This window comes from Ctenopharyngodon idella, chromosome 5, assembly GCF_019924925.1.
Source record: "Ctenopharyngodon idella isolate HZGC_01 chromosome 5, HZGC01, whole genome shotgun sequence".
In the NCBI taxonomy this organism is placed as follows: domain Eukaryota; kingdom Metazoa; phylum Chordata; class Actinopteri; order Cypriniformes; family Xenocyprididae; genus Ctenopharyngodon; species Ctenopharyngodon idella.
The window spans coordinates 23048407-23071320 of record NC_067224.1 but is presented as its reverse complement, the minus strand read 5'-3'; the positions used below and the strand labels follow the sequence as shown (position 1 = coordinate 23071320).

The 22914-nt window shown below is 37.1% G+C and overlaps 4 protein-coding genes across 5 annotated transcripts; all 4 read right to left on the bottom strand.

The window, feature by feature from the left end:
* Positions 1-937: 937 nt before the first annotated feature.
* Positions 938-5207, bottom strand: tagln2 (transgelin 2). 2 transcript variants are annotated; one of them, XM_051892822.1, is made up of 6 exons: positions 4929-5131; positions 4154-4251; positions 2864-3048; positions 2528-2699; positions 2305-2407; positions 938-1630 (listed from the first exon to the last, which is right to left on the bottom strand). In XM_051892822.1, the coding sequence occupies exons 3-6, from the start codon at positions 3041-3043 to the stop codon at positions 1480-1482; spliced, it is 606 nt and encodes a 201-aa protein (XP_051748782.1). In that variant the 5' UTR covers positions 3044-3048; positions 4154-4251; positions 4929-5131; the 3' UTR covers positions 938-1479. The 2 variants fall into 2 exon arrangements, with proteins under 2 accessions (XP_051748782.1, XP_051748781.1); XM_051892821.1 differs by lacking the exon at positions 4154-4251 and having other exon boundaries at positions 4929-5207.
* A 1003-nt stretch (positions 5208-6210) lies between these two features.
* Positions 6211-11100, bottom strand: LOC127512166 (cerebellin-3-like). Its single transcript, XM_051892819.1, has 5 exons — positions 10938-11100; positions 9712-9822; positions 9463-9639; positions 9207-9338; positions 6211-6825 (listed from the first exon to the last, which is right to left on the bottom strand). The coding sequence occupies exons 2-5, from the start codon at positions 9803-9805 to the stop codon at positions 6524-6526; spliced, it is 705 nt and encodes a 234-aa protein (XP_051748779.1). The 5' UTR covers positions 9806-9822; positions 10938-11100; the 3' UTR covers positions 6211-6523.
* A 3195-nt stretch (positions 11101-14295) lies between these two features.
* Positions 14296-16756, bottom strand: LOC127512167 (complement C1q-like protein 4). The gene is made up of 4 exons (XM_051892820.1): positions 16333-16756; positions 15535-15639; positions 15281-15421; positions 14296-14993 (listed from the first exon to the last, which is right to left on the bottom strand). The coding sequence occupies exons 1-4, from the start codon at positions 16337-16339 to the stop codon at positions 14566-14568; spliced, it is 681 nt and encodes a 226-aa protein (XP_051748780.1). The 5' UTR covers positions 16340-16756; the 3' UTR covers positions 14296-14565.
* Positions 16757-16875: 119 nt separating this feature from the next.
* Positions 16876-21072, bottom strand: tppp2 (tubulin polymerization-promoting protein family member 2). The gene is made up of 4 exons (XM_051892823.1): positions 20906-21072; positions 18536-18742; positions 18270-18423; positions 16876-18184 (listed from the first exon to the last, which is right to left on the bottom strand). Exons 2-4 carry the CDS (start codon positions 18730-18732, stop codon positions 17990-17992), a joined length of 546 nt encoding a protein of 181 aa, XP_051748783.1. The 5' UTR covers positions 18733-18742; positions 20906-21072; the 3' UTR covers positions 16876-17989.
* Positions 21073-22914: the final 1842 nt, after the last annotated feature.

The window sequence follows — 22914 nt, the reverse complement described above, 5'->3', positions numbered from 1 at the left end:
GCTCAGGTTATACTCATTCAATTAACACACACATTATTGCATAGTAATTTTAGAGGTTTCCCCTTTTTTAATTTTGTGCTATCCCCTGGGTCATCTGTCATTCTTCTTCTTCTTCAACCGTTAGCAAAGGCTTGGACAGGATTTATCCTGGAGCCAATAAGCTGCTGTAGGTGTTGCTGGCTCACAAAAGTTTTATACAATGGTTTTCCAGTCTTGGCGGTTAAGGGCTTTATATTTGGCATCAGGGAGGCTAAGTTGTTTGTTTTTAAGGTCAGCCTTGATCTGTTTTGCCCAGGTTTTCTTGGGCGCCATTTGTTGTACCTTCCAGTTCGCAGGCCGTTGCAGCCAAAGTAGTCAATATGGTAGACGTCATTAGTTCATTCAGCATACGCCACCAAACCACTGCAGCCTGCTTTTTTGGATTTCTTCTTCGACTGTTGGCTGATTCCCACACCTGATCTGATGTTGTCATTTCAAAGCTGGTCACATAAAGAGACACCTAGTATTCATCACAGACAATGCATTTGTAACACTTCTAGTTTATTTAAATCTGCTTTTAGCAGTGTCCATCTTTCAGATCCATATAATAATACTGGTAAGATAAGCGTCCGGGAATTAATGACTAAGGAACACAGGCAAAACGGGAACAGCAAAAACTAAACCAAAACACAATGAAACTAAACAGACATATACATAAACATAACCCTGATTTCTGAACCCAGTTCCTTCTTCAAAATTCAGTTTTCTTTATTTCACATCTAAAACATGGACGTTGTCACTAAAAGCAGAAAGCAAAGAGAGTAAGTAAAAAATATGTTGGGATTAAAAGGGTGAGAGAAAAACTGTTATCTGGCATCTGTAACTGCCAGCATTTTCACAAAGCTTTCAGTGGCAAAGAAACTAAGCCAAGGCTAGAACACAAATGAACACAAGGAGATTTCAAAATGTAACTGAATTTTATTAGCAAAATCAATTATTAGTGACTCATGTACAATGTATTAACATATCAATGAAAGGCCCTAGATTCATGTTGATTTTTAGATCAGGGATATAGAGCTAATTTGGAGCAGAGCATACAAATCAGATCCACAGAAAGACAAGACAAACAACTGATTGTGCAAGGCCGAATTCCATTTACATGCATTTTGTTCCCATGGAGTGCAGCATAATGCATTTCTTTGGAATGTATGTAATAGAATAATGGAATGTATGTCTGTCTGCGCCCTAATAGAATTTAAGGCAGACTTGATTCTAGTGGAATGTATTGGATGTCATGTGTGGGGAATGGTTGGTTTCTGAAGCAAGGACGTAAAGCAGTTTTAGGTTGAAATGATACAATGTGTTTGTAAACTTTGCTTTAAGTTGTGTTCTGTTCATTGTTGTTGTCCAGCTGAGGTTTGCTGAAGGTTTAAGTGAGACTATACTTCTGGTCCATCCCGCTGATGAACCAAGAAAGATAGATCACTGGTTGTCAGGTCTTTATTTGTTGTTTAAGATCTGTCGAGGTCGACCGTAACCAGTCATGCCTGCCTGTGATGCCCCTTTGTTAGTGCCCATCTGTAGGCCGATTACACTCTGACCCTCTTTCAGCTGATCTTCAGAGAACTCTCTCTTGTTCTCCTGGGCTTTCCTGATGTAAAGATAAAAACAAACAATTCAGTACACACACATACTGTAATCTACCATTCAAAAGTTTGAGGTCAGTGAGAATTTTTTAAAAAGAAATTAACACTTTGTTCAGTAAGGATGAATTAAATTGATCAAAAGTGACAGTAAAGACATTTAGAATGTTACAAAAGATTTCTATTTCAAATAAGCGTTGTTCTTTTGAACTTTCTATTCATCAAAGAATCCTGCAAAAATTCAGCTTTTCCATCACAGGAATAAATTACATTTTATAACATATTAAAATAGAATCCAGTTATTTTAAATTTAATTGTTTGAAACAATGTTACTGTTTTACAGTGTTACTGGTGTGCATTTCATCGACCCCAAACTTTTTTAAGCAACTTTTACTCTCGGCTGCCAATGAAGTTATATATGTTTATAACTGCTGTTTGTTTATAGCCATCTTTTCTTTTGTAAAGTTTTATAATACCATATTTCTGTGAGACTTATCTGTGTTTGCTGATCTCATGCTGGACACATTAAAAATGTCTGGCCAATAAGTGTTTGTAATCATGTTGCTATGACGATAAGCCACAGCTGCAAATCGGCCAGTACAGTGGCTTGTTTTTGTTATCTGGTTGCTATGGCAGCCGGTTCATTTTGCGAACAGGAAGAGGAAACTACAACAACACTCACTTGTGAAACCAACTGGGGTCACCACGGTAACAGCCATCGCCCTTAGTAACAGCCAGACTCCCCAACGACATCAGCGTCATTTGTACAGCGGCAAGGTCCTTACCTACCCACACACAAACATGTAGATCAATAAATGAGGCCATTTTTGGCAGTTTCTGATTCAGACGAATCAATTGTGGATCTGATTACTTTAAGAACACATGATGTGAAAACAGGCGCTCACCCTCCCAGAGGTCAACGGTTTGAAACATGTCAGACTTGGTGACTCCATAGCGTTCAGCAGCACCAAGGAACTGAGAGATCTGCTCCATCTGTTTAAAAGCCATTCCAGAAACCTGGACCTTTTTCACAGGCTTTGAATCCTTATGGAGACTGTTAATCAGCTCACATAAAACCTACAAAGAAAGAATAGAAAAAGAGACGATTATAATTGTGAAACAGTTGTGGTGACATTACAAAGACTTTTATAATGTAACCTTGTATAATTTAAAGATTTCAGAGATATAAAGATATAAAACTTGAATGTTTTCTCAGATACACATTGACTGTGGTAACTTACACATCCATCCTTAAGCCACTGCTGAAAGCCTTGTTTTCCAGGTTGAGGTCTTCCTACAGAATCCCCACACTGAGCGACTATCCACTCCACCAGCCGCTCCTCCAGCTCTGGATCGTACTTCTTGTCAATCTTACTCTGCACCTCGCGACTCAGACCATAGGATGGACCTTTATTTGCCATTTTGACTGAGAAAACACACCCCTTTTTAGATTTTATGAACGATAACACTGGACCAAACCTGTATAAGAATAAGCAAATGTGCTCTTTGTGTTTTTAAGCTGCCACGCTATTTTGCATGATCTGTTCAGGCAGGTTTGGTTTTACTGTTAAAAAGACTGAATCTGTGTAGGCAGAGGATTGAGCTTTGTAAGGAATATCTAACTGTGACGAACAAAAAACATTTCAATGCAAATATTGGATGCACTGTTCACTGAAGTGTATGTTCAGACAGAACACGTACTTAACAGAGCATGTAGCAACACAACCTCTGAACTAGCAAAGAGACGGACATCTCAGATCTTAATCAGAAACTGATGACCACTGAGTTTTAAAAATGCTGCAACTCGCTTTTGTGTCAACATGTTCTTATGACCTTTCAGCCTTTCAGGCCATATTTGATTTATCAGGCCTTCATTTGAATTCATTACTGTTTCAGGCACCACATCATGAACTAAAATGCAAACACAACAGTATAGGCAAACTCATACAGATAGAAAGAGAGATACAAGCTAAAACTCAGAGATAGATTTGTCAAAGTCCAACCCTCATCAATTAAAGAAAACTGTGGCCTGTTTGCTAGTCAGTGAAGGGTCAGAACTACCAGTTGACCCCCTAACATTCAAACATAAAAAGTATACACTCTGTCTTGCAATTTTCCTCGCCGTTTCCTCCTTTTTCTAGTTTATTGCACTCAGATTCCAGAGCTATCTATGAAATTGTTTTAATTCCAGACATTCACAAATATTTCATAAACTCAGACGTCACTGCTATGGGTGAATATGCACAATGACAAGTTACATCTTGCCCTGCCCATGTTTGGAGGTGTGTGTGTTGTGTTGTGTGTGTGTGTGTGAGTGTGTGTGTGTTCCTTTGTCTTAATAAAAAAACTCTGCATATCACAGTCCAATTTGTTCACATCCGGTGAGCATTTCCTTTATTTGTAAGCCTTAGAACACCATCTGTTGGGCCATGTTACACACACAAGCACACCTGGAGTCTCTGATGCAATCATACTGAGTTACTAAACTGTCCTTTCTGTCCTCATATCTCAGATTGCGTAAGAATTTTCACCTTATCTGCTGTTTGGCTTCAGGCTTGATATCATGCAACTTTACGACTCCCTCTTCAGAAATAGCTGAGGATGAGGTGTGGTATGTAAGCAAACACTTCTGAATGGTAAAAGCAGGGACAAATAATTAAGAATGACTTTATGTGATATTCAGTTTAGTTATGGTTTGTCAAATCAAAAAAATCAAATTGTCAACTGAGCTTTAACCAGTAATACTTAGTCTTCAAACACAGGAAACCAGAATCTATTAGAGGAGTTGGTTTCAGTTCAAAACCAAAAGCATTTTTGCAGAGATCTGATACTCTCACTTGAATCTCACAAGAGAGAGAGAGAGAGAGAGAGAGAGAGAGAGAGAGAGAGACAGAGGAGTAATAAGGACAACCCTCATTTGCAGAGAAAAAACATGTGCGTCATGCAGCCAGATTATTATTTAGTTTTGGAAGACGCAGTTTGAAAATATGTGTGTATGCGAAAGACAGAGAGAGCTTGCAACATGTCATCAGCTACTGCCAAGAAAAAAACTTTACCGACACAGAACATGTGAAAAGAGGCAGAGGCATTCAACAGAATTCTAAAGAACAAACTAAGATCATGGGACTTCTTCATTCTTTTCTATAGACCACTAAAACATCTCTAAAGACTCAAATTCTCTCTCTCTCTCTGTCATTCTTACTCGCTTGTTCACTCTGTCTCTCTACCTTGGTTTATATTACATATTTATTCCTTACAAAATCATTTTAACATAGCAATACGTAGGTTTATATGTAAAGTACTTACCAGTTTATGTGTAGAAACCCTGCTCAGTAGTCTTGATATAGAAATGCGTATTCTGTGGTGCACACAAACTGTGTGTTTATATAAAACAGAATCTCTTCCTCTTTATGACAGAGTTCAGGGTCCAAGTTCAGGGAGTGCCACCTTCATGGAAATGACTTCACCAAGAGCGAGCCGGAGCATGAGAATGAGAGGGAGTGAAGGACAAGAGCTAGAATGGCAAAAGAGGAGGTAACCACATCCATAAAAGGTCATGACTTTTTTCAGAGTCTCTCTCTCTCTTCACCGTTTTTTGCCCCTCCCTTCCTTTCTCGTTTCCCTGTATTGCAATGTGCGTCCTTATTTGGGAGAGGGAAAAGAAGCGGTCTGGACAGAGCGAGGAATTTCTTCACATGCCTTCTCCTCCACTCCGCCCAGAGCAGAGGGAAGAGGGTGAGAGGAATGACATGGGCATGAATGAGAAAATATCTTGGCATTTTCTTTGGAGGCTGATGATTAAAGGGTTTGATGAAACAGGAAATGTACACATGACAGCTGAATTAAACAAGCCTCAGAAAGTAAATGTGGCAAAAGTGAGAGAAAGAAAACATCAGACAGACACGCATACCATTCCTGACATGTCATGACATCACTGGACCAAGTGAACTGTAATGATATCATCATCGGACTTCTGCTTCCGTAGTAACAGAATTGAGAAACTTCCCTTTGCTTTTATGTTTAGTTTTTGTAAGATGACCTTCTGTTACCTTGTCTATTCTCTGTACGGTTTTATAGGCTACATTAAGTTTGTTTTCTAAATAGCAAATATATTGTCTCAAGTTTAGGCATATGATTAGTTCAGTATCTATGATATTCAGTAAGAGTTTTCTGTGTAGGGGGTTTGGACTGATAAATTATTTACCTTACTCTATTTCAAGGTGTATTTGTAAATGTGGTCAACTTAGAGAGTCTGCAGTAAATGAAGGCTATGAGACTGCATTGTTGGATTGATGTAATGGATGATGATGGATATAGGCATATTAGGTGTCTAATGTTGGAAATCAAGTAACTTTTACTTGTAGTTCAAAAATGCTGTTCATTGTGTTAGCTTGTAAACCAGCGCATTGAAGTGAGGCCTCACGCTGAGCTTGTTGAGTTGTTGAGATTCATCAGTCTCAGGGGTGTGTGTCATTCACTGGTCTGATGTGAGATGAGATAACACAGAGTGGCTCTGGGTGTGGTTCCCCATTCACACACAAATGATGGTTTAACTACACTTTCGTTGAAAAATTTGGGGTCAAATACGTTTTTTCTTTGAAATGAATAATTATTTTATTCAGCATGGATTTAATTCACCAAAAGTGACAGTAACGATAAATGAAATCCTTACAATAGCCTGCAATTGTGTGAAGAAAAAAAAAAAAAAAACTGCTGATACAGCTGCATGTGTGTAAAAGTATGTCTGAATGAATGTATGGGAGGTGTATATGTCTTAAAGAGTAAACAGAAGCCATAACAATGAGTTTGTCTCCACTAGTCCTAGTTTATTCTATTGAATATAATGAAAACATTGTGTGTTTGTGTATGTTTGGATGTGTTTGCAGCCATTTTGTGCTGTTTTAGCCCTCAGTAGGATAAAGCAAGTATCCGCTGAAGATGTTTTGGCCCCACATGTCCCCGCAGATTTCTCTGCCGGACATGAGCTGTACGTAAACCTGCTCTCCAGCACTGAGACTGAACAGGACAGTTTGTGTGGCGCTGTCTTCGGCATCCTCTCTGTTGTCCTCCCACGTAGCGGCCTCAGAACGGCCTTGTCTCACTAGTGCCACCCTCTGGTACAAACGCTGTCCTTCAGATCCCTTGTTTGAGTACACCGTAAGGCTGAAGGAGAAGACGCCCGCACAAGGAGCCGTGAAGATACCTGAGTGAGTCAGAAACAGATTGATTATGTGTGCATTTGTGTGTGTGTGTGTGAGAGAGAGAGAGAGAGAGAGAGAGAGAGAGAGAGAGAGAGAGAGAGAGAGAAAGAGATGCATCGTGCCATTTTTAATATTTAAAGTTAAAAATTATTGGTCTATTTATTTATTCTAAATTTGATCCAATTTTATAATATATTGATTTTTTTTCAACATATTGATTTTTTTTTTAACTTTATTCTTTATTAGTGTATTTATTTATATATTTTACAACATTTTTTTACAAATATTTTTATTAGTGTATTTAATTTTGTTAACATTTTAACATTTAAAAATAGTATTAGTTTATTTATTTGTTTTCTAATTGTGTTGTAATTTTACTACATTTGTTATTAATTTTTATAATTTACTTTTTTTTTTACCATATACCTTTTTTCCCCTTCACATCCTGTGGGTCTGTATCTTCATTTTAATTTCTTTATCTGTTTTGTATTGTTTATTTCAGTACTATAAGTACTGTATACTCTTTGCCTATTTTATATATGTTTACCAGAAAAGCTTTGTTGACTGACTTTGTTGACTGTGTATGTGAAGTTTTAGCTCAAAATACCCCACAGATCATTTTTCATAAAAAAATTGCCACTTTTTGGGAGTGAGCAAAAATGCAGTTTGTGTGTGTGTCCCTTTAAATACAAATGATATGGTGTTTCCGGTCCCCTTTCAAGAAGAGGGCAGAGCTTCAAGAGCTCATGCTCAGAGAAGATGCTTGCCGCAGAGCAAATAGGTGGAGCTTACGTGTAGCCCCCCCCTCGCTAGACATCCAGCGAGGAGGAGTGAATGTACAACCACATCCTAACCCTACCTACAACTCTATCTCTCCACCCTACTGGATGTCCAGAGAGGCGGAGCTGGTCATCATAGACTCTGCAGTGAGTTTGCAACTTGCATGCTCTGGCATACCGACAACAACAAAACAGGACAATCTCACGCACTGAAAATGTCAGAAACTGTCAGTAGCAGCGTTCAGTTTGAATCTGAGTCAGACAATGATACCTATAGAGCCAGAGAACATATGCTGCATGGAGATAGAACAGGTATAATTTAGTTTAATTATGGTTATAATTTATGTTGTCATCTTGCTTTTATCCATTATTAGTACAAGCCTGTTGTACCAGACCCCGTCTGAATGAGGGCCAAAACTTTACAGATGAGTTTTATGATGTTTATTGTACTTCACACAAAAGATAACGCGTCTGTTTTCACTCTAGAAAATCACTGTAAGAGCTGAAATAAACACAGTACAAGATGTGCGCATTAAAGTCTTATCCACAAACTCTCTCTCCCTTGCATCATCAACACACAGTGAATTACACAAAAACACTATACCTAACAGTAAACAAATCTATACAGACCTTATGCCTTTTCGGGGAGGGGCTTAATAAACTGGTAAACTTTACAGTATATCCTTAAAACAAATCAGATGAACTGTAATAAAATGCATGCTCTCCCCTTCATTACTGCTGTAACCAGTATCGCTCCAGAGACTATAAGCTGGATCACGAACAGTTTGTACTGTTCCTTCCTTGAGTAACAACTTTTTAGCAAAACCTGTTTGTCCTTTTTGTCCCTGTGTACAAAGCAATCTGGTGTAAAATGATTCATGCAGACATTTAGGTATATGGGGGCGTATTCCCTTCAAAAATAAAACTAATCCACAGCATCTTCAGTGGCTCTGATGTCGAGAGTATATGAAGACTGTTATGTTCACTCTTACATCAAACAACAAAACACGAGTTGCTTAAGCAACATTCTTGTCGCTACAGCTGCTTTGGCCTGGAGAAAATGAGGGACTGTGTACAATTTGTGCAGGGCGGAAACTATACTAATACGGCAGAGTCCGTCAGCAGTCGTGGGTGGGGCCTAGGCATTTTTTTGATGTCACAAAAGGTAGAATCTGCAAACAGTTTGTTCTGAGACACTGCTTATGATTTATGGGCATAAAAAAGGAGTGGTTGGATTTTTATCATTATAGGGGCCGTTCGCATGTCGCATCTAAAAACTTGTGGAAAGCATGGTTGCGCCGCTTTCTCCTTCTTTCCAAAGTGCTCGGGAGCTTGCAGCATTCTGAAAAGTTGAGAATTTTTCATCTCGATGCGCCTGGAAAAGACGAGCGCATCGCACCACATGCTTCTATTTTGGAATAACGAACTTGAGTGTGCAAAAGATGCGATATGTGAACGGCCCCATAGAGTGGTTGTGTACACACACTGCCAACACACGTTTATGTTCAAACACCATCTAAAAGTGAATTTTGCATAATAGGTCCCCTTTAAGAGAGAGAGAGAGAGAGAGAGAGAGAGAGAGAGAAAGAGGTGGTGTTGTGTACCTAGTGCAGGGTTGTATCCATTGCCGTGGTTGAGTGTGACATTGCTATAGGGAATGGGCACATCACAAGTAAAGGGGCCAAAACATCCAGACATCTGAGACATAGTAGCAGTAAATGCCACCATTCTGCCATCTGCAATAACAAATAGAGAAGCGTAAACTTTTGATAAATAAGAATCAACAGATTCATGTACATAAAGTTGCGTCATATAAATGTCAGATAAACATAATGTGATCTGTAGAATGAGTGGAGTGACCTGCTGTCTCCATAATGTGCTTCTCAAGCTCTAACAGTCCAGTCCAGATGTTCATGAGGCGATTAAAAATGTGCTCCTCAAGCTTGTCCATCTGTGCAGCTGCACAACAACAGCTTTGCTGCCTGAATGCGCACTCACAGTTCCAGCCTCCACACGGCAGAGAGCCCTGCCATGCATCTGAAAGAGAGAGGGACAAGGGGTCAGTGCTGTCTAGTTAGAAAAGAAAGAGAAAAAATGAAACATTCAGACCTGCTGCTGCTTGCAGTTCTGGAGAAACGCTGGCTGTCTCTCGGGTGACAAACAGCACAACGGTCACACACACACTGATGACTGCGGTGTTCATCTTTACATCCAGCAGTGCTTGAAAACAGACAGATGAATGTAATCACAGGATCTTTTTACAGACTGAAAATTTTCTTTAAGCTGCATGTACTTTGTTGTGTCATTTGAGTTACCAAATGGAATGGAATTGCCAAAAAAAAAAAAAAAAAATTCAGGTTTTCGAACACCCCCTTTGTCCTTCATTGGTGGGTCAAACACATAATCCCATCCTGGGGCGTTAAACTGATAAATCCTTGCCTGACAATGAAAATTACCATATACTGACCTGAGAGAGTAATTTTCACTTGTAATATTTCAGCACTCATGCCATGTGTGTTTTCTGTTAGCTGTTTGGAATCAGAACTAGCAATGCCAGATTCAAAAACAAAACACTCTTTTAAATCTAAACTATAAGAAAAGGCATGAAATTGTTTGTGATTCAATTTGATTAATTCGGACAGTTCACTCATGCACTGAATTGTTTGTAGCAGTACTTAAAACAGAAAAAAAGAACACTCTATGTGATGGATATATTTCCTCGATTTTGGGAAACAAAACTTTATAGTCAACTATGAAGCAGCTCTTTATTGCATGTACACCTTGTGAACAACTCTGTACTGCACATAATGACACTTTATATCCATAACTGTATGAACAAAAAGAGTATTGTTGCTGTATCATTGAGCCAAAGTATTTTAACACTGAAAATGACACATTTCAGCTTGAGCTTTTAATATAAAGAATTTTGAGCTACTTTGTTCGGCTTTGAACACAAAGCTCAATTTGAGTAACAAGAGTGACCTCTTTAGAGTAGCAGGTCCTGATTCAAAACATCCAAGTCTGAAATTATGTGCTTATTTTACTGATTTTCAAAACTCAAAATCTTTCAAATATACATACATATTCAAATATACATGTACATTTCTCCAAATTTATTTGCAGCTTTATATTCAAAATGGCATTACCATTCATGCTACAGTTTTAGTCATTTGTGGTAACTGAATTGTTAGGTAATTTTTTATTTTATTGTAATCAAAACTATTTTGGTGACTTTGATGAGAAAGCTTCTGTCACAAATATAAAAAGCTGTTTCCAACCTACAAAGAATAATTCATCATAATATTATATACACATATTTTCTTTGGAATACTCACCTTTTCTGTGGCCTAGTGTAACCTTTTACTCCAGTCAAACTAGGTTTGTTTAGGTTTCTTCAAGTCCTTTGTTAAGTTCACAGCAATGGCACTCCTTATTGGCAAAAACCCCCCTGTTAAACACTCTGAGTTCTGCTCACTCCCTGTGTGGTAGAGGTGTGAAGAGCAGTGATATCTGCTCTGTTAATTGTTGGTGCTTATAGCTTTGATTTGTGTTGATGTCAGGCACAGAGGGCCGTCCCACCCTGATGCCCATCAGACTTTATTGTGTGTATGTTTGTGTGTGTGCATATTTGTACACATAGCTGCTCTGATATAAAATCCCAAGGAACTGCAATAAACTCCCAGATGTGTGTTATGAGGAGATGAGAACTGATAAAACAGAAAAGGGACAATAGTATCAGTAGGTCAGCTGGTTCTGGTTGCACATGTGTTTGTGTGAACAACTGGTTGATCTTATCCGTTATGGGTGTATCAACAACATTATTATCAATGGAGCAGTAATGTTTTGTTCTTCAGTGAGATGAAAAACAGTACATGTTTGTGTATTGTGTTGTTTGGTTTAATATGGTTCATCCCAGTGATGTAATTCCGCAACTTCATCTGCGTAATGTTAAAAATATTAATCACTCAAAAGTTTCTCAAATTACAGCATTATCATATGGCAGAATGAAATGGGAAATGAGAGTGTAGTGGCAATAATCTTTCTTCTTCTCTCGGGCAAAGAATTTGACTCCGGTCAAAAAACTGTGTAGCTCCATCTTGCTTTCTTTCATATAAAGGGGTGCCAAAAAATTAAAGGTGCTTAAAGGCAGTCCAATAATAAAATGGAGTAAACTATTACAGAATAAACATGGGGGTGTTTAACGAATATACATATAAATCCAAACACATTATATCTATTATATCTATTCACGCACTTCTAACTTTAATATTAAATTGAAGTATTCAAATTATGGGACTTTTAGAGAGTAACTGGCATTTTGTGTGTTAGTTTAGGCTACTGATGCCACTCAGGAAAAAGATAGGTAGGTCTCTAACATTAGCCATAATGGCATAAATAGAGACAAGCATATACAAAAAGGGAAACATAGGAATAATGTTGTAATATAATGTAAACATGGAATATGTAACATACTATTACATATTAATTATTAATTAATTATACGCAGTAGAGAGTCTCATTCTTGTTTTCTAAAGACATTTTACAAAAGCAAACATTGTATAATGCTGCCTGTTGTTAGTGTTTTTTTAGGTTGTTTTATGAGTGACAAAGTGTTTGTTGAATGATAACTTTTGCTATTGTTATGGAAGAATGAGTTGATTTGACACATGCATGAAGTGTTTTGGTAGTTTTAGTGCATGTTGAAAGTGAAATTACATACATACTTACATGCATTTTCAAAACTTTACACACAAATCCAAGAATTGCACACACAAAATGCAAAATGCCTCAAATCTTTTGCAAAATGAAGAACTGCATTCAAAATATCACAAACACATATCAAAAGCAAACATTTCTCTTACGTTGCAAACACATTTGCCTTAATATTCTATTTTTGGATATATTATATACACACAGTTACTCAAAACCTAAAGCTCTTCTTTCATGAGCTCCTATGTACATTTCTGTACAAGACTGTAAGTAGGCCTAATTGGCAGAGAGATGTTGAAAAATTCACAGTAAACACAAAAGCAAGATTGAAACCAAACTATTTATTTTTTTACTGTAAGCATTTGTGATTGTGAATACAGTATTACACAGTACGAAAGAAAAGAAATACATCAACCATGTGTAGTTGGACAGAAACAATGGTTGTGTTTGAAAAAGGAAATCAAGATACTTCCTGTTAGATTTTTGTGTGTTGTGTTTTGAAAAAAGTGTTTTATAAAATTGAAAACTGAGTCGAAGGCCGAGAATTATTGTATGGTTCTGCAGATGGTGTGTGGTTCTGGTGTTTGAGTGTGAGGTTTGTATAAAAACTGTATATATACACCGATCAGGCATAACATGACCACCTTCCTGATATTGTGTTGGTCCCCTTTTGCTGCCAAAACAGCCCTGACCCGTCGAGGCATGGACTCCACTAGACCCCTGAAGGTTTGCTGTGGTATCTGGCACCAAGATGTCAGCAGCAGATCCTTTAAGTCCTGTAAGTTGCGAGGTGGGGCCTATACTACTGGGACCCAAGGTTTCCCAGCTGAACATTGCCCAAAGCATCACACTGCCTCCGCCGGCTTGCCTTCTTCCATGACCCTGTTCCTTCCTTGGACCACTTTTGATAGATACTGACCACTGCAGACCAGGAACACCCCACAAGAGCTGCAGTTTTGGAGATGCTCTGACCCAGTCGTATAGCCATCATAATTTGTCCCTAATATATCCCACCCACTAACAGGTGCTCCAAAAAAAAAAAAAAAACGACCATACAGGTCGTTTTTTAAGCACCTTATTATGACCTATATTTACGTTTTAAAGTCATGCGCTCTCTAGCAGGCGAAAAAATAATGACAGTTTCGTGTTACGTCTGTCGTCATGAAATGATGTATGACTGTTGTTACCAATCAAAATGGGAGTTCATTTAAATGCAATGTGTGGACTTTTTACACCATTTGTCACCATTTAGCAAAACTCTTTTTTATTAACGACTACAACCACCCCACCCCTATATATATATATATATAGAGAGAGAGAGAGAGAGAGAGATAGATAGATAGATAGATAGATAGATAGATAGATAGATAGATAGATAGATAGATAGATAGATAGATAGATAGACAGATAGATAGATAGATAGATAGATAGATAGATAGATAGATAGATAGATAGATAGATAGATAGATAGATAGATAGATAGATGTCTGGTTTATACAATGATTTCAGCAGTGTTTATATGTATTTATATATGCGAGTTAAGTTTATAACTTTACTCCTTAAATATATTTGTATAAGTAACAACAATAAAACAATAAAATACAGTAAAATAAAAATTTTGATAAATATGTATAGGTACATAGCTGAATTATTAATTATTACTAAGTAAAATGTGAAATTTAGGATCTTAGTGCGTTGTGTATTGACTTTTACCTTTGGTATGCGTTATCACAAGGCCACTGATGTCAGACTGTTTTGTTACATTTATTTATTATACATAAACCATCATATTAAACCTCATAAAATATATAATATAAGAGACATTTTTAAATTTAATTTAAAATAGTTGAATCTAGTTAAAGAGAGGATGGGTGTACAGAATCAACTAAATATTTTATATAGAGATGAAAGATTGAGGGAAGGAGAAAGTAAATGATGAAAAAACAATTCTAAAATTTCAACATTTTATTAATGTTAGTTCAACATTCTTCTATCTTACAATAAGTGTGTGTGAGTGTGTCAAATAGTTAAAAACCACCCTTACAAATATAGTGAAACATGTTGAAAACTAACATGTGAGGACATTTAAAGTGATCCTCACTAACTGAAATAAAATTTGCCAAATCAAGTTTTGCTTCAAATTTAATAGCGTCAACAGGTTTGTGTGATATTTAGGTTTAGGATAGTATGAAAACCATTGCATCTATGAGAGCTCCTCACTAATATAGGTTTAATAGTCTATGTTTGTGTGCTTCACTCTGTAGCATACAGCAGAAATCCACTGAATGTGTTGTAATGATTCTGATCATCACAGAGCCAGCAGCCAGTCTGGAGACTGATGGTAATACGGTCTCCTACGCTGAGCTGTGCAAGTAAGACAGCTGTGGCCTGGTCCTCCTGGTCTTGACCATACACCTCCCTAAGTGCTGCTAGAGCCACACCATTCCTCCTGATACTGGTACAGATGGAGAGCAGTGCACCTGGTGAGCCTGCGTCGCTGAACACGGTAAATGCCAGGTTATACACGCCTGACCGTGGAACCGTGAACACACCAGTGGATGAGTTATAGGCCTCTCCAATGTTGATAAAGATGCTCTGATAGACCACATTTATTGCCGTCCTCACTGGACCAATACAACGTCTCCTGTCGGTTAGACCCACAGAAAATGCCACTCGATTCTCTAAAGGGTAACAAAGAACATGTATGAAACACATATGTAAAAATATAACACAAATGCAGTTTTTTTTCCAATATAATGTTTTTTTTCTTTGTAGTTTCAAAACAGGACTTTTAAGAAGACTAGTCAGATTTCTGTTTTATTAGTCCTAGAAAACTAAAGCCTGCCACTTTTGTTTTGCCCTAGTTAATGTCTGCTCTTTACATTTTAAAATGTTTATCTAAAGATCCAGAGTCCGTTGAGCTTGAGACGATGTCTGTGCTCAAAGACAGCAGCGTGTGTGTGTGTACCTCTAATGTTTCTCAGTGTGTTTTGTGCTCTGGCCAGCGAATCCTCCAGTGAATTCATACTAGAGTTTAAATATTCTTCTAACTGCCATTTTTTCCTCTGCATCACACAACAACCACATGAGTCCTGGTCAGTCAGGCACGCTAGGTAGAGAGGAATAAAGATATTAGTCGCAAAAGGTATCTATCTATGCTGTTAATTTATACATTATTACAGTATTATTAAGACTTTCAAGGAGAGTTGTGATGATTCTTACGGTTGATGGGATCTGGAGGGAGGGTTTGTCCTGGCGCGTCCCAGTTGTAGGTCCTTTGCTGGCCGAGCACCAGCGGCAACACAAACAACAGCACAACACTTTTTCCTGATTAAATTGTTCACAAAGGGTATAATCGCATTCTGTCATAACTGTTGTGATACCATTATACACACTGTATGGCTCCGAGTCAGTTTATTTTAAGCCTCATAACTCATGAAAACAGAACTATGAGACCAAGTGTATACAAATCTGTCACTTATAACTCAGCCCACATGGAAACTACATCTGCAGACTTCCTCTTGAGCATAATTTAATCATTCTTTCAGCTACCAATAAGAGTGCAGTCATTTCAGTTCCATTAAACACGTTATGAAAATCGATTCCTTAGAATTCCACATATTTTTTCCTACAAAATCTGAGAAGTCTGCAGATTCCAGCACAATATAAACAAATTGAAACAATATTATGCTTCTGCCTATTAAATTTTAGATGTGTATTAGTGTTTAAAATCTGTACTAATCATTCTTGATGATTTCTTGATGTTTATTTTGTTAAAATTGTTTTTTAAATTAATAATAAAATAATTTCTGAAGTATCTGTGAGTTTCCAGTACGAGTTTCAGAATTAATTGTAAAATAAGTAACATTTTATATAAAATATTACCAAAATAAATATTATCTTATTCAAAACTATATTAATTCTAAGACACACAAGCAACATCTAAATGGTATTCTTTCCCTGAATGTTTATCAGGTCCTATGATCTGCCAATTTTGTTACAGTTTGTTTTTTTTCTCACCTTTCATGTCTCACAGCTGTTTCTGTTTTCCTTTTGAGTCTCAGTGGGAGCAAGTGAAAATCAGAGTCTGTGTTGTGTTCAGCTTTATATTCTGACAGCACTCCTCCTTCTTCTGTATTCAGGAAGGGAGATTCAGGTGTATGTGTGTGTTTGTAAGGAAGAGCTTTACATTGGCAATATGAATTTAAAAAAAAACTACAACAAGGGGGAAATCACTTTGTGTAACTGTGACTTACCTCAGATACACTGAAATACAAAACCCCACTGAGTTTTAAACTATAACACCACACAATACAACACAAAGCCACGTATCAAAGCCATGAAATATGATGAAACTGACCGCAAACTGCTATCTTTTCTGAGCAATCAAACAGGCGCTTTCCCAGGAAAGGATCTCTGTTTCTTATTGAATTAAGCCCCAGAACAGCTTTTCAAGGGAACGCACCACACCTCTGTCTACAATACAACACAAGACTGTCAGAAATGATGCAAAACATCACAATAATGTGTGTTGTAATTTAAGTAAAGTATTCCCACATGACATTTCTTTATTTGACTTTATTTGCGTCGACTCAGTTTAGTGTTTACAGTCTGATAGACATCTCAGTGCAACAAAGCTGAAACACACAATAAAGCTCATTTATCCAGCAAACATATTAACCCCAGCAGAAAGAAAGAAGCACTTAATGGGATAGTTCAACCAAAAATGAAAAATTTGCCATCATTTACTCATCAAACCTGTAAGACTTTCGGGTTAGACTTTATTTTAAGGTGTCCTTGTTGCAGTGTAATTATAAAAAATTTAAGTACTTTGTAATATTAATTAACAACATGTACAGACTATAGGCTTAGGGTTTGGTTTAGGGTTAGTTTAATGTAATTATGCATCATTTATAGTTATACAGTGTTACAGACTTTCTTCTGTGAATCACAAAAGGAGATATTTTGGAGAATTTTGGTAACCAATCAGAATGGTTACCATTGACTTCCACTGTAGGGACAAAACAAACAAACAAAAAAAAAAACATTTGAATTCTAAACCTTCTTTTATGTTCCACAGAAGATATGAGGATGAGTAAATGATGACAGAATTATCCCTTTAACTGTTTTTATTTGGTTTTATTTAGTCATAAAAATGTAAATGATGTTAATTTATGAAAGTCAGAGACTGCTTTTTATCACATGAAAAAATCAGTAAGATGATGACAGATTGTTGTATGACTTCTCATCTGTCAACTCCAATCTGTTTCTTATTTTAAAAAGGAGTGTTGCTTTGTGTGTTGAGTGTTTCACTAATTTACACATTTAGCAAACGCTTTTGTTTAAAGCTTTGTGGGATTTGTGGGATTCAAATGAATGTTTTTTGGGTAGCTATCAGGTATGGACAGACAGGTTGCTACATGGTGGTAAGAAGAACCAGTTTCAAAACAAACACAAGCATCACCAAAGGGTATTTATGATTTATAACGGCAGCACGCTATTAATTTTGAAGTATTTGCTGATATAAAAGTGATAAATACACGGGTATCCGTGCAAAGTTTTAGTCAGGGGTTTGTTTTTGCAGGCAAGCCATGACCCAGCTGCTGAAATAAAACCAGGAAGACTTCAGACATACACATTATGTCATGCACAAAGCATCTTTTCATCCTTTCCGCTCTCATTTGTCCTCTTTTACTTTGCTGTCATAGGTGCCTTGGCCTTTGTATGTCGAAACATATCCACTGGTGTCAGGGATGTCTTCCCTCCCAACACGGCCTTTTCCTTTTCCAGACGCATCAAAACGCTCCTTATGAGAACCGGTGAACTTACTGCTGTCTGTTAGCCTGTCCACGGCAGAGGCTTTTGCCACTTTCTGTGGAGAGAAAATATTCATGGTTATTGTACATGGTTATTGCTTAATCTATGAAAACAGACTGTTTTGATTGGCTGGTACTCACAGTGACACCAAAGTTGGCAGGTTCTTTGCCGGCAATGAGACCGTAGAGAAGCTGTACTGCCTCCTCCTGGCTCTTCCCTTTAAAACGTTTTGTAGCCAACTCAGCCATGGCTTGAGTGAACTGCTCAAACGTGATGACACGTGCTGATTTAACCCTAAGACACATAAGCAGACACAAAGTTAGGCCCAGTCATGCATACATCCATTGTAACGCACAAGATTAAATATAAAACTGTTTGCTATCAGTCGTAGTGTGAATAATCATACTTGACTTTGCTGAAGACGATGTCCACATCCGTGCTGGTGACACTTTTCCCATCAATGACCTTGCAGTCCTTACACAGCTTAACAAAGTTTTTCCCATTCATCTCATTCCCTGTTGCTTTGGTGTCACCATAAACTGCAAATTTACGAAACGCTGTCTCCAGCTCTGCCAGGGACACCTCACCTGAACCCTCAGCCATGCTGTCAGATCTAGCAGAGAAAGAGACAGAAAGATGTTTTGAGGTTTTTTTTTTTTTTTTTTTAATGTAAAATTATGATGTTTTATTGCAACATTATATGGATCTTTCTAGTCCTGGCTTTTGATTGGTCCAGTTTTATCTTTATATAGCCTACTATTATAGTTACTTTTACACTATTAGTTACTTATAATTATTTACTATTATATACTAATATATCTTTACTAATATCTTAAATTGGCTTTTTTAAGTTTAAGGTTTTTATCTACTATTTATATTTTAATTTTATTTCAGCTTCATTTCAATCTTAAAAAAAAAAGATTTTATTAATTTTAGTTTTAGTTAACAATAACAACACTGGTCAATACAGCGTTCCAGCTGTGCTGAAATATTTGATATGGTAACATCTATAAACAACTGTTTATCTTATCACTACATATCCTTATCTTTGGTACAAAGCAGCATTTTGTTATGTGAGGGATTAGATATTGTAGCGGAAATATGTCATTTAATGATTTTGTTTAACATCTTAAAGGGTTAGTTCACCCAAAAATGAAATTTCTGTCATTAATTACTCACCCTCAAGTTGTTCCAAACCCATAAGACCTTCGTTCATCTTCTGAACACAAATTAAGATATTTTTGATGAAATCCGAGAGGTATGTGACTCGTCCATATTAGACAACAATTTAACCACCACTTTCAAGGCCCAGAAAGGTACTAAAGACATCGTTAAAACAGTCCATGTGACTACAGTGGTTCAACCTTAATGTTATGAAGCGACGAGAATACTTTTTGTGCGAAAAACAAAACAAAAACAACGACTTAATTCAACAATATCTTCTCTTCTGTGTCATTCTCATACGCTGTTTATGTTCAGCGCTTCCAGGTTCTACATCAAAACACCGGCTCAGTATTGGCCGATGGTCACGTGAAGAGCACGACGCATACATGTGATACTGACGCAGGAGCCAGACAATAATGAGCCGGCGTTCTGACGTGTGGTCGTTAAATTGCTGTCTATGGACGAGTCATATTCCTCTCAAATTTCATCAATAATATCTTAATTTTTGTTCTGAAGATGAACAAAGGTCTTACGAGTTTGGAACAACATAAGGGTGAGTAATTAATGACAGAATTTTCATTTTTGGGTAAACTAACCCTTTAATGATTTTTTTTAATTTATTTTTATTTATAGTACCGTTTTACTCAAGGCTGTACTACTTTATCTCATTTACTTCACACACACACACACACACACACAGGTTTGTTTTGCTATCAAAGTGAGGACATTTCATAAGGGTAATGGTTTTTATACTGTACAAACTGTACATTCTCTCCCCCTACACTACCACTACCCCTAAACCTACCCATCACAGATTATACAAATTTGTGTCCTCATAAATCACGAACACACACACACACATGTTGGGTTTTCATGTTTTATGGGGACACATTTCATAGACATAATGTCTATGTATATTACTGTATATTCTATCCCATAACCCTAAACCTACCCATCACAGAAAACTTTCTGCAGTTTTAAGTTTTCTAAAAACATCACAAAAAAATGTCCCCACAAGGTTAAGGATTTTGCATATTGCCATCTTTGTGGGGAAAAAGTAGGGTTTACCAGGACCCAACACACACACACACACACACACACACACACACACACACACACACACACACACACACACACACACAAATGTATATTACTCACACTAAAAGGCATAATTTAATGAAGTCCACTTTACTAAATTAGCTTCAGCTTTCTTTACTGGCTCTCTCTCTCTCTCTCTCTCTCTCTAATATTGGGTATTTTTGATTCGTAAAAACATTATATAATCCGTAAAAGAGTCATAAATTTGCATCTGCATGTACCTTTATAAACCTATAGAATAATAAAGTAAAAATACATTACATCACTCAAAAATTACTCAAAAAATGCATGAAAAGATTCTGGTAAACCAGTAATGCAGCCTTTTATTCTGTATATGCAGAATACATTCAGATGCTCTATATTATCTGAAAACTGTACTATAAAAACAAGCTAACTATGTCTCGTCTCATGCATAAATCCCTGCTGGGCTTGTTTGGCCTTGTAGGTATAACGTAAATGACTATGGATGGGTGTGTGTTATGGAGAATGAAAGAGAAGGAGAGATTCAGCCTACCTGACAGTGAGGTGGACAATCTTAGATACTGATGCTAAGATGCTACTGAAAGGATGCTGAATGTGGGTGTGTGTTTCTCCGTCTTCCTCTCTGCCCGTGCTAAGTATGTGTGTGTGTGTACAATGACGCAAGACAGAGGGGAGGAGAGAGCACAGCCCAGCACAAATGATGACTTCACTCGCTCTTCTCTCTCTCTTTCTGCCAGATATCCTCTTGTGTTCCCGCTATTTACATTTTCTTTGCCTGTTGGACCCTTTTCTTCATATTTGTCCTCTTTTTTACTTTGCTGACTAAATACTCCTTCACTTTCAACCTTCTGTCCCTCCTCGTCCTCTCCTCCTTCTGTCTTTGTTTTTGTCTCTCTCTGCTGCCACACCCTTTCCCATCAGTCTCAGTGGAGCAGCATTCAGATGTTACACAGTGAACCCACACACGTACACACATGTTGTTGGACTGTGATGCTCTAAATGTTATTTGCTTTAATGGCTTCAGTGCATCTCTATCTAATGGCTCTGAGCAGCTCACCACTTACTGACAACACAACCACAGACAGAGAATCACTCACAGCAACTCATCATTTCTGACAACACAGAGGAACAGTGACTGTTTACATGCACAAGAAAATTCTGAAATTAACTGGAATTTGGTTGTATTCCAGTTAATGTAAATGTGTGTAACATGTATGTTATGTTTCATTGTGTTCATCCCTGCTTGCCGGTGTGTCCTAGTTGCTAGTCTGTGTCAGTTTCATTCAGTTCGCCTGTTGTTCGTTAATCAGCTCATTAGTTCCTCGTTTGGTCTTGTACATACAGTATGCTCCCTGTTCAGAGAGATGAAGACTCTAGATTTATTACAGTTAACCTCATGGCCTATAATTTGTAATTCACGCTGTGTTATCGTTAAGGAAATCAGTGAAAAATAATGAGCTAATGAAAATACAAAATAACTCAAATGCATTAATGGAGATTGAGAATGAGCATCTCCAGTATTTCCTCAAACATTTAACCTTAGTATAAATGGTTTATTTATTTATGTATTTGTATCTGAATAAATATATTTTAACAGTTTAAAACCAGTACTGGAAAAAGACCTTGCTGAATTATAAACATAACATAACATAACCTTGCTTTGTATGAACTGCAAGAGCTCCCTCTACAGCATGCCTGAAGAACTGCTAACATATTACATCCAATGGCTGCAAAGACGGTCTGAAGAAGAATCCTGTGGGTCAAAATTATTAAAAACATCAATTTAATTCATAGGTTACAGTATTATTTGTTGAAGCTATAGATAACTAAGATGCAAGAAGCTTTAGAAATGTCTACCCACATACACATGAGCCACAGTGAATGACAAATTAAAAAAGTAAAAAAGTACTTTCTCTAAAAACGTCAAGAGATGTCTATGCGTAGTAAATAAACTGTTTCATATTGACATGAATATAAGAGTACTCACTAAAACTAAACTAAACATCCACTTCCAGTTATTTTAACAGTACAAAAACATTATGTTATGCAGCTTGATATTGGTATTTGTTATCATATTATTATTATAATTAGGGGTCCAAGCACAAAGTGCTAGAACCCTATTGTATTTGTAAGGATTTTTAGATTAACCAAACTTGACACACATAGACAACAGGACATTTTGACACACACCAAGTTTTAAAAAAAAATCCACCAGGGGCGCTACAACTGAAAAACCACTATAACTCTGCAATAGTGCAAAAAATCCATGAAAATTGGTATGCATCTTCTTTATCTTCATCCCTTTAAAGGGTTAGTTCACCCAAAAATGAAAATTCTCATTAATTACTTACCCTCATGTCATTCCAAACCCGTAAGAAAGTAAAGACATTGTTAAAATAGTCCATGTGACTACAGTGGTTTAGCTTTAATGTTATGAAGTGACAAGAATACTTTTTGTGCGCAAAAACAAAACAAAAATAACAACTTTATTCAACAGTTTCTTCCCTTCTGTGTCATTCTCCTACGCTGTTTACGTTCAGC